At 45.6% G+C, this 12,112-nt stretch overlaps 1 protein-coding gene across 1 annotated transcript in view; it reads left to right on the top strand.

The window, feature by feature from the left end:
* SFXN5 (sideroflexin 5) overlaps positions 1–12,112 on the top strand; it is a 94,238-nt gene that overhangs the window by 53,985 nt on the left and 28,141 nt on the right. The window contains exons 10-12 of the mRNA XM_009320892.1: positions 1,927–2,017; positions 6,655–6,770; positions 8,875–8,960. Of these exons, the coding sequence (XP_009319167.1) occupies positions 1,927–2,017; positions 6,655–6,770; positions 8,875–8,960 (293 nt within the window). The remainder of the gene's footprint in view (positions 1–1,926; positions 2,018–6,654; positions 6,771–8,874; positions 8,961–12,112) is intronic.

Here is a 12,112-nt window from a genome sequence, read left to right on the forward strand (position 1 = left end):
AAGCAATTTCAAAACTGTAAAAAACAAACCCTCATTAGTTTCCTAAATCTGGTCCTCATGTTGGGAATTTGGGAGATTGGATTTAAATCTATAGCAACATTTAATTTCATATTCACAGCGGGGTGGTTGCTGTAAGTGGAGGAGCGAGTTCATCTGCAGCACCAAATTGAATCTGAAAGTAAAATGCTTTTATTACCACTAGCCTCACAGCGGTGTCTCTCCCAGACTCATCTTTTCTGTTTCAAAAGCTGCTGCTCTTCCACTTCACGGTCAAATCCTTCCATCAAACCTACAAGCAGAGGCTGCAAACCCAACAAAATTTGTCATCGACCCAGATGAACTGCATCCAGGCTATAAATACCCAAATCCATGGGGCAGTACCAGCAAAGCCGGGCTTAAGACTGTTTTACTCTTAAAGCCACACGTTTTAGACTGCTTTACAGTTTCTGGAAGCATTCAGATTTTGCAAATACGCATCCCAGCACTTGGAAAACGTAAAAAAAATTATTCAGTCATTTTTGAGGGAGAAGAAGATTAAGACAAAACCCTCATTCTTGCCCAGACTAAGAAGAACCGCTGTGGTTCTCTTGGGCTCAGTGCTAGAGTCGCGGTGGCCAAGGAGAGGAGGAAGGGTTCCTGCTTGGGGCCTTGGTGAAAGCCTCGTGGGGCTCTGGAAACGCTCCACGGGTTTTGAAAACCAGCACTCTACTTATGCAGGGCTTACCCAGCAGTTGTGCTTCTCAACATCTTCCCCTCAGCCTCCAAAAAAGCGAGATGCGCTGTGGATGCATGTATAATGTAGCAGCTTGCAAAATATGTTCTCCCATGCTTTTCTTTTCTTTTTCTTTTCTTTCTTTCTTTTTTTTTTTTTAAAAGACCCCAAATCACTATTTGCTGGCAAGTTTTTGGCTTTGGCTGAATTTTCTTTTTTTTTTTAATTTTGCTGCGTTTTTGGCTGAAAACTTTTTGGCCAGGCGTTGCTAAAGACTTCCATTTTCGGCCTAAAATTCCCGGTTTGGGGCTGTTGGGTTTTGTTTGCGCATCTGGGTTTTTTTGGATGAAAAAGAGAAAATATTGTAGGGGAGAGTAATTTGAAGACAGAAGTCATTCCCTGCAAATACGTTTGTTTAATTAATAACCCCAGTTCTGCTTGAAACAAATTTTGATGGAAATTCTCTGACTATCACTACTATCCAACCACGCTGAGGCTGACGAGGCAGCAACTCTCCTCCGTGCTGTTTATATTAACATACGCAATGACTTAGATCCCTGCAAAACTGCAGAGCGCTCTGCATTATTCAAGTGTTGGAGGAGGCAACAGAAAAATGATCCACGGTTATAATAAACTGCCTGCTATTCCTTGTTTCTATTAATAGCTCCTTTATAGCCCAAATGTTTGCAATGGAGTGAGGTGGTGTAGTTTGCACAGACCCTGGGGGGAGGAATGACTTATGTTGGGCCAACCACCACCACCACTGATATTTGGCTTTTTCCTAGCCGGGTGGTGACTCCCAGCCCTACTGATTTTGTGCTGGATGGGGAAAATGCCAGTGAACTGGGTAAAAATGCAGATCCAGAAGGACTGAACGACGTTGCAGTGGTTTCTAGCCTGTCTTTTGGCTGGAAAGGGTTTAAACCCAATGGTTGGGTTCAGCCCAATGGTTGGGTTCAGCCCTTCATTTAAACCCAACGGTCGGGTTCAACCCAACAGTTGGGTTCAACCCTTCGTTGAATAAAGGGTTGAACCCAACACAGCTAAACCCTGCAGTGTGGGGGGAGTTTAGTTCTCAAACGCTTCTGCGTGGGGAGAGACCCCAGTCTGTCCCCTTGAAGAGCTCTGCTGCTGTCTGCAAGCTGTGGCATCTGCCCTGCTCCTTGTAGCTAAATGTTTCTGCTTCTCTGTTTTGTTTTTTTTTCTATTGAAAGGTGGGCCTTAATGTTCTGGTTCAGAGAGCAAACAAGTTTACCCCTGCCACTCGTCTCTTGATCCAGAGGTTTGTGCCATTCCCTGCTGTCGGTAAGAAATAACGCCTTTTCTCTATATTCAAAGTGATGGCTGTAAACCTAGCCGTGGCTAAAAGCCACTGGCGTGGACACCTAACTCCTGCCTTCCTGCTTTACGCCGTTGCTGCCGTGTCCCCTCGGCGGTGGGTCCCTGAGTCAGCGCAGACAGTGACGAGATGATGCAAAGCTGCTGGCGGAGGCAGCTCACGAGGCTTTATGAAGCTGTGCTTTCCACTCTCAAGCAGTTTAAAAAAATAATCGGTGTTGACCGGTCCTCGACCGTCCAAATTCGAGAGCATTTAATTCGCAAGACCTGGTTTGAATCATGTCAAATCAAATCTTCAAATAAGTGGTAGCGTTAGGGTTTTTTTTGCAATAAAAATGCAATGAAATGCTCCTCCTCTGAATGTACAGATTTCTAAGAGCCACCGATTAAAAAAAGACCGAAGTGTGTGAAGAATTAAGGCTGCTGCTGGCTTGCTGGAGCACAAAATAAACCCTTCTGCAGTTTATCACCTAACTGCTCGGTGGTTGAGGGAAGGGACATGCTGGACTCAGCCTTTACTGAAGCCCGTGGTTACAACGTTCAGCAAATGATGAGTTATTTTAGCTGTGAAGAAATCGCCAGTGGCGTAAGGGTAATTTTTTATATACGCTTGTTTATTTATAAAGGCCCCAGGTTGTTGGTTGCCCTGTCTGCAGAGCAGGGGGCAACAGGGACTGTGGTCTGTAGGTTGCACTCAGGCTTTTTTCTGAGCACTTTGCTTCTATATAGAGAATCTGTGGACGTTGTTATTGTTTTCCTGGAACTTTCCTGGAATATACTTTTAGAGGGTTTCAGCTTTCCTTTGATTTTTATAACCAGGAGGGCACTAGAGGTGAGCGCAAGAGCCGGGAGGCAGCTCCGAGCCTGGGTTTGAGTCAGAGATGCACGCGGGAAGTCTTTGCTGCCGGGCTGATCTATTTTCTTACCAAAATGTGAAGAGAAAGAGGTTATGCTTGTGTTGGCATTGATTGAGGACCCATAATTAAGTTGTTTAGCCCATAATTAATTCTTTAGTTCTTGTTTTATTTGTGTACTGTCATGCTTCATTATGTGCCAGGACATCAGAAATCCTCCCACTAATTGCTGTTTTGTGGTTTTGAAAGCTGCAAGTTATTGGTTTGCAGACCTGGACAAACTGTTTAATTAAGATGTGTCTTCCTGTTGCTTTTGAACCGCCAGCTCCCAGCAAAAGGGCAGAATTTCACCTTTTCTATGTGAAAAGCCAGATGCTGGTGTAAAGCTTTTGCTCCGCTACCATTAAGCCGTTTTCCCCTGGCCCTTCTTCGCCTCCCTCTCCCACTGACCTCTGCTGAGCTGTGCTGGTTGATAGCAGCTGGAAAACTGGAGGTATTCATCAAAGCTTTATGGTCTCTCATCCCAAGGGATCATGAGAGATGGAGACTTGGGGTAGCGCAGCTACTGCTCAGGTGAAAGGCAGCCAGAGTCCCAGCAGGGATGTCAATAAACAGTCTTGTAAAGCCTTGGGAAGCTGGGGCAGGCCCTGGGAAAACTGGTCTATGAGTCTTGCTGCCCTCAGAGATGCTCCACATGTTGCGTCTGTCTTCTCTGGGTCATGTAACAGTTGTCTTTGCCCAATAAACTAAACCATATCCGCAGAAATGCTGCCTGTAGGACGTATTTAACATAAGTGGTTCCTCCTTGAAATCCACTTTCACCATGGGACCCCAAGATGAGTGCAGGGCATGAGGATGTATCTGCAGGGGCCTCCAGACCTCACTTGTGACAACACAGACTGTGGCCAGTCATGAATGTACCCAAGTAGCTGGTGCAGGCTCCGATTGCTCTGATCCCCACATCACAGCCGGTGGCACTGGAGCAGGGTGCCGGGAGGTCGGACCGTGCCCTCACCCTCTGCCAAAGGTAATTTGTAGTAGCTGAAAATCACAGGCTGTCTGAAAAATCCTCCTCAGCCCTGGGGGATGGGTCCAGCAAACCATCCTGGGTGGAAGAGCTCATGGAAATGGCCAAGGCTCTGCATACCCAGGGGCTGGCTTGATGCAAGAGGGGTTTGTGCTTGATGTTGGCCGTCCCGGAGCAATGTCTGGGCGGTGAAGCTGTGCTCCATGAAGGTTTTCAGTGCAGGAGAAGGGAAGGAGTGTGTCCGTGCTGTGTTCTGGAGAGCTGCAATTCCTGAATTTGAACAAGAAGGGGCTTGACCCTTTCTTGGAGATGTAGGTGGTGAAGGACATCAATGCCCGGGGTTATTGCGAAGGATCCAATTTACCCACTTCTTCCCAAGCACTGGGTGTGGATAGCTGTCACAAAGGTAAGGGGTGTCGCTGGTGACGGTGTGCTTTATACTAGAGATGTATGTGGCTAAAAAAACCCACAGAAACCCCCCCAAAACTCCAAAGGTGGCATCCCAAACCTGATCCAAAGGAAGTTAAAGCTGGTAGAAAGATACCCGTTGGAGGGAAGGGAGGTGAGGAGGAGGGAGAATTTCTTCTCCTTGGGCTTTTTTTTTTGTGGGTGGGGTTAAAATTGTGAAATGTGTTTAGGTGGTGCACAAGGGCGTATTTAGCGTGTGGAGAGCACCCTGGTTTTGAAAGGATATTTATACACCTGTAGAAGTAGGGTAGTGGGTTGCTTTTGTATCTGAACTCAGTTTCTAATATGTCACTAAGTGTTTTCACAGAAGTAGTTTCCAGGCTATATTATCACGTTTTTTTTTCCAAATTCTGAAAATCAAATTGTCTACATATATATTTATTTATTTATCATTCCCCCTGTATTTGAGACTTCCATAAAATCCAAGTTTACCCATAATTAGCAGCTTTTTCTGCTTTCTCAGTGTTTTACTGAAACAGAACGGGAGCAACTAAGACAGTTGCTTGTCTCAGACAAACGGTCTGGAATCAGGGCTTGAATTTGGGACCTGGTCAGTGACGCCCTAATAGGATCCAGAGACTTGGAGAAGCATCTAACTGTGGTGGGAGCTTCATGTTTGGACACCCCATCATGAGTCTCGCAAGAGCCTTGTGCTGGTGCATCCTGGCTTGGCCAGAGCATCTCTGCTGGTGTGTTCTTATATGTTCAGTCTTGACTGAAAGCTAGAAGGACGGGGCATGTGAGTGTTAAAAAAGAAAAAAAAAAAGAGGAGCTAAACTGGCTTTAAATGAAATGCCTGTTTTCTTTTTTGTCTTGGATTAGGGAGCTGAAGGGTTGGTAACACAGATATTTTGATAGATGGGAAGAGTGGTCCCGTAGTTTGAATATTAAAGAGAGAGACAGAGTGTGCGTGTGTGTATGTTCCTCTTATTCTCGAGTGTAAGGAGCATTTGTCACCACAAATCATCCTTGATTGCAGAGAGCTGCATTCGTATAGGGCTCACCCACCCACCACCCTCAAAAAATTAGACATTTGTTATATGACATGAATTGAGATTAATTAGCGAATATTAACCCATCAAGCAGTACAGAAACACATTTTTGGAAGCAGTGGTACTTGCAGCAACAGTGGGTTTGTGTTAGTTCTGGTTGGAAAGTTTGCAACAAAATGTGGTGGTGGGGGGGGTGTGCTGGAAAATGCCAGTTTATCAAAACCAAAACTTTTATAGGAATTAGCAGCTTTTCTTTGGAAAAATTTAAGAATTGCCTGGGCCCTGGAGAGGAGCTGCATCTGGGAGGGACGTTCCTCAACCCCAACTCCAACACGTTACTTGAGGAGCAGAATTTGGGGTTACCTCGAGGAGGCTACAAAAGCCACAGGCTGGGCAAGGGGGGGGTGTCAGAAAGGGTCCCAGAGCTGCCTCTGCCTCCGCTGCGAATGCAGGGCTGATATTTGGGAAATGTGAATGTTGGGAACCAGAGCCCTCCAAAGCACTGCTGGTTTGTGTCGCAGCTCGGAAAAATACTGTTAAAGCAAACAAGCAGGTCTCTAATAGAAAATAAGTCCACAGAGCCATTTTTCCTCTAATACCTGTGAAATAAGGGCAAATAGTCAGCAGGACCCCTGCTAATGGGATATGTGTCCATGGAAACAGCCCAACCTTGTCTTATTTGATTAAAAAAAAATAATTCTGTCCTCTTTAAGAGCTCAGATCTAAGCTGTCCTTCGTAGCTCAGTGAAATCCCTTGCAGTGTATTTCCGTCATACCTGCTAAAATCCATTATTTAAGAAGAGTTTGTCTGCTGGCTTCGTAAGGGGAGTTAAAACCAGCTCTGGGATGTACCATCAGAGGAGGCAGCTGTCAATCAGCAGTGCCTGGTTGGCCAAGACCAACTGGTAGCCCGGTGCAAGGACACGTTTGACTTAGTAGATCAAAATGTCGGGCGAAGAATCGCTATGGGAGTTGAGAGCATGTCTGAACACCAACATCGGGAAATACTGGTATTTCTTTGCGTCAGTGCGTTTCTGATTGTGGCAGCAGATCCTTTTGCAAGTAAAAGAAAATTATCTTGATTATTATTCTCCTCTTAAGAATCGCATCTTTGTCTTGGTATAAGAGTGGCTCCTTGACTTGCAGAAACTTCTTGGCAGATTGATGCAAGCAAAGCTGAAGGGCTGTCACGGCGAACAGAAGCCTGCCATTTGGTATTGACCAGGGCTGCGTTGCTAATCATCATGCTTTTCTCATCCTCAGCTAGTGCCAATATCTGCAATGTTGTCCTGATGAGGCACACAGAGCTGGAAGAAGGAATTGATGTTTTGGACAATAACGGAAACATTGTCGGGTCTTCCAGAATTGCTGCAAAACACGTATGTACCTGTGATGTTCCTGGCGAACACTCGGGTGAGCTTGTACACAGCTGGCCTTCAGGCTCAACGAATCCCCCAGCTGTAGGAATCGATGCCTTGAAAGAGCTAGGAATAGATGAGCTTTACCCATCATGCAGGAAGAACGAAGCGGCAAAACTTAATGCCTGCTTTGTACCCCCGCATGCAGTTGCATAGCCACAAAACTGAGCGTGCTGGTGGACACAGGCTCGTGTCACGCAGGCAAATTTGGTGGCTGACCTTGATGGTTTGGAAGGGCGCAGACTGACATCAGGAAGATCCTGTACTACTCTGATACATTCACAGCCTTAGGATTTCTTTGTGGAAACTTGTAAGCAGTTCATGTTGAATACGAAGCAAAGATAACTTACACCTTTTTCTAAATGAGGAAGACTTCATTTTCGAGCTGAGTAGCTTTTTAACTCTTGCCATGTCAAAACTGCATTAACAATTGCCAACCAAAGCTTTGTGAGGGTAGCCAGATGTTTTTATCCTCATCCTAACACCTGGTTTGTTTTGCCCTGTAACCTTCCACTCTCTGCCATCTGCCTGCAATTATTCCCTTTTCTTCCCTTCTTACATAGTTTTGTCTTCTGAGCATCATCTGATTGTCTGAGGCATGTTGTTTCCAAGTGGGCTTTAATCTGAAATGTAAAGCATGTACCAAAGCACACGCCCAGGCAGAGGAGTTAATAATATAATGCTTGGCATTTCTCTCGCTCCTTCTGTCCAAGGCTCTTAAGGCACTTCATAGACAGCAATTAATGTACAGATTTACAGTCCTCGGCAAGAAATGGGAGATCTCTAATATCTCTCCATATTGTTGTTTAACAGGGAGATTAAAACAATCTGTTGAAGGGCTCAGAGATACTTATTTGAGCCAGTTTTCCTCACTCACATTAACTGGCTTCAGGACCCAGCTTCCCCTTTCCATCCTAATGGTCGAGGGGAAGACAGACAACACGAAAATAAATATTAAAAGCGAAGGTATTGTAAGTGTGATTTAGGTGGAGTTTAAACGTCAAATTTGGGACTTCTGAGAACTTCTGCTCAGCTGCCATCTAATCCCGATGCTTCTTCCTGAATAGCTTAGTACTGGGTTTGGTCGTGTAAAATTTGGCAGATCCTCTGTGTAACACATCTGCACCTCTCTGACCTTCTCCCGTTTGGAAGGAGTGAGTGCTCCCAAGCCTGTCCGTATGCATAAGTTTCAGCATTTCCATCCAAAATCTGTGGTATCCTCTGCCTAGGTCTGCCGAAGCCCCGTGGGTGGTCACAGTGTTTGGAGTATCCCAGGTAGGTGCTGGCAAAGGTGGTTGGAAGAGGCAAACGGAGACACAGTGATGCTTAAACACCTTGCTAGAGCACCCATGACCTTCTCTAGGTCTCATTTCAGGGTAATTTAAATGTATCGTGCTGCCAAGCTGTTCTGTTTGCTGCTTTCTGGTGAGTCTTGCCAGGGAGAAAGCACCGGCGGAGGGACAACCGTAGCTCCGCAGTTGGGTGTCTTCCTGAGAGAGGAGAGCCCTGTGTGTTACGATGCTTTGCAATAAACCACCAGTGATTAAAAAAACAGAAACAAGTCTTGGAAGCAGGTGATAAGGTACTGTGTTCCGCCAGCACATAATTGAAATTGAAATTCAGTTAAAGGGGGAAGGGTTGAAGCTGCTGCTCAGCCCGTACTGAGATATTTCACCTTACCGCATCCTCCAGGCAGCTGTTTTGCCTCTCTTTCTTCCCCCAGGCAGCACTAACATGTTTGTGTAGGAATGTGACGAGATGTTTGAGCACTTTTGGTCACATAAAGTGAAATCAGGGAAGCTATTAGGTGTCTCTGTTTATTCTGCTGGATTTGTGACCAAGTATGGGCTCCAGCCCGCCGTTTGTAGCAACAGAGCAAAAATGGGTTGTATACAAAGAGCTGATAGCGAAGTTGAAAGTGTGTGTTGATACATTCATTCACATACGCAACACAAGAAAGGCCAGCCAAACCATTTCTGTGCCCACGCGTTGATTGCTCAGCGCAGGTACATCCCGAGGTTTGTTTTAAATGTCCTGGGTTTGTTTGTTTGTTTTTCCCTTTCAGGCACTGCTAGAAACAGCCCTGACTAGAGTGGTCCTGCCAATGCCTATACTGGTTCTACCTCCAATTATTATGTCCATACTGGAAAAGTAAGTGTTGGGTAATACGAAGGGGGGGCTTTTCAAGGGGAGGGGAGAAAAGATCCTCAGTAGGTGTTATTCATTGGTATGTCTTAGCATTGGTCCATCAAAGACTTTTTTTTGCTTATTAAAATTTTCATGTTCCATCATTTTTGACCGTTGCTGTAGGCTGTTAAAGTGTTATATTGATGTGGTTATTTTAAATCATCTTTCTGAGACCCCAGCAGTTTGAATAACCCTATTCTCTAAGGTCAGCGTGAGCCAAAACTCTCTGAATTCAGTGAAGTGACCGTAAGTTTTCGGTCCTCCGCTTAGCAAACATTAGAGCTGCCACATGGGGTCAGACTAAAGGTCTTGGCTTGTGTTCAGCCAGTGATAGGGAGCGTAGGGACTGGCTGACCACGCGCCGCGTCCAGACCACCTTGGCCACTGTTGGACTTGCTTATGCCCAGTTTGAACTCGCTTGTACTTTTGTTCAATAACGTGCTGTGGCTTGGTGGCTTGGTGGCTGTGGCTAAGGCCCAGAAGAATATACGCTTCACATATTCTGCAGAAATTTGCTTTCCATCACCATTTAAGCCAGAATCTCTCCTGGCAGATGTCTCCGTGGAGCATCAGTGCTAGGAGGGTGGGCAGGAAAGGGCAGGGTTATTATTTCATGTCCAGTTATCTCTTATCAGAGTTCTTAATACCAAAAAAACCCCAGACTGCCCTGTCCATTGGCCGTTCTCCCACCTTGCTTTCCAACACCTCCGCTTTTTCTTCTGCCCAGAGATGCTGTGAGCCTGTTTGGAGCCGTTGGGTGCCTATGGCTCCTTAGGACACCCATCAGCGGCTCGTTGGGTGTGAATAATCCGTGGGGTAGGGATCACCTTGCCAACCTCTGGAGACTGATTAGTGCATTGAAAGATGGGGGTGCTAAAGGGCTTGCTACCTTTGTCCAGACAGCCAAGCTGGAAGCACTCTTTAAACAAATCTGTTGATAATGGCCGCTCTAAAGCACTCCACTGACAAAGTAAATAGTAATTAGTGCAATTAGGGATTGACCCATAACTTCGGTTAGCCTTGTTTACCCTTGTAGAAACACCCCTGGGCAATTTTCTCTCCTTAAGGGAAGGGTCGGGGCTGCTTCTGTAAATTTGGAGACTGATTTTTAACATCTAAATTTAAAAATGTAGATACAGTCTAGTACCTCTCTAGCACCTAGAGGCTCTCACCAAGATCGGTTCCTCCCATGGCCTGGGTGTGGGGAAAAACAGGGCAACAAACTCTGTTTTGGGAACTCTAAAGTAAGTTCTTTCAGCCCTTTTTGGCCAAAATACACTGTTTTCCTGTCTTTTTCAAAGGGGCTGTGGTGGTTCCCTGCAGCAGGGCACAGTCTTGGTAACACTTGCTGCAAGCCACTCTTTGGAGACGTCTGCTGGAGACACGCAAGGACAAGGGGTAGATTCCAGTCCCCCTAATTTTGTGCAAAGCATTTGATTTTCACTTCATGCTCCTCCTTGACAAAAGCTGTGCAGCCTCTTTCCTGCTTCAAGTCCCTGTGTCACCCACACGGTCCCCCAGCCCATGATCTACCTGCAGGAGAGGTGCTCAGGAGTGACCATGTCTTACTCTGGAGTACCTTGCTCAGGGCTTGCTCAAAATTGTGTGTAAGAAGAACAGGGATTGTCACTTATCTTTGTACCCCAGCATCTTGGCAGCTTCCCTGCTTCAAATTCAGATGCGTGATTCTAGCCTTTATAATCCCATCAAAGCTGCTTTGCTGTTGTCAGTCGAGAGGACTTCTGTTTTCATCTGTCCACATGCCAGACACTTCAGAAATGCCACCGATTTGTGGATGTTCTTACCACAGAGCTCTTTCTTTTCGCCTTTCTGTCACAGTGAGGCTTTGCACCGAAGCGGCTGCGTGTGTTACCGCTGGCTTAACATGGGCACTGGTTCCAGTCTAACCATACCTTGGTGATTAGGAAGGATCACCCTAGAGGACAAACTATTTTATCCGTATAATTCAGAGGTTCTTTGCTATTCTGGTTATCAACATGAACAGTCAAAAATCTTTATGTGCAAAAATGCAAAGTTTCTAGAAATCTGGTCTATAAAGGATTGTCGTCACTGAGGACACCATGGGTCTTGCTAAACATCCAGAAGCTCAAAGAAAACTAACAGTAAAATTTGCTTCGCGCTTGGCGGCATCATAACTTCTTGTACTGATATAATGAGTTTTACTAAATGCACCTGTGCTCTGTGCAAGACTTACCGAAACTAATTTTATCTGTCAAGCAAATGTAGGAATACAGGAGGTTGTCTTCAAAAAGTCGTCATTTTAACTGATAGAAAGACTTAATTCAGGTTTACAAGAGAATACTTTCCTCCCCACCGCCCCCAAATGAAACTCTGTAGATATAAAAATATCTGGGCACTGATTTTTGCCTGCCTAAATTCTACTTAGAGCTTTGTGCCGACTGTTTCGTTTTCCATCAAATGTCTTTGAATTCCTGGAGGCCTGTGAGTGAGAAACAGCAGGGACGGGGAGTGGGGTGCGGTTTGGCCAGGCAGGTAGAGGTGGTATCCCTGTAGGACATGGAAGCATCCACCTGACATGGAGAGCATCCCTTTCCATAGCCGAGGGATTCACAGTCCAGGTGATGACTCACAGATCTTTTAAAGTGGTTATTGAAGGAGACAGTCAAAGGTGCAACCTCATTTTGGAAAAAAACCTCGGAGCATTTGGTGAAAAGTTTAACTTTTTTAATTTAGTAGAATTTTAGTTAGACTAGGGTGTTTTTAATGAGAGTCATATCAAGGCATGCATTATCAATTTATTTATAGAAATCCTTACAGTGTCTATAAATGAGAAAGATGAGAGTGACGGCTTATTATTTGGAGGCTGGAGATCTGGAATCAGAAGTCGCAATCTGGATCCTCTACTAAGTCATTTGCATTTGGGGTTGTGGCGAAGGAGGAGAGCGATTCTCCTGCCTTGCATTTAAGTCCGGGTGGAAGTGGGTGACGGTGCTGCAGCTGGGTGGGAGTTGCACCACCCCAGGAGCAAGCTACGTGCTCCCAGCAGCGGTTTTCAGATTCATGGAAAACTCGCTCCCTCGTTTTCGTCTCGGTATTCGAAAAGTTTATTTTAAGTGGCCAGTTCCTGGTCGTCG

Source organism: Pygoscelis adeliae, unplaced genomic scaffold (genome assembly GCF_000699105.1).
Source record: "Pygoscelis adeliae isolate BGI_AS28 unplaced genomic scaffold, ASM69910v1 Scaffold273, whole genome shotgun sequence".
Taxonomy (NCBI): domain Eukaryota; kingdom Metazoa; phylum Chordata; class Aves; order Sphenisciformes; family Spheniscidae; genus Pygoscelis; species Pygoscelis adeliae.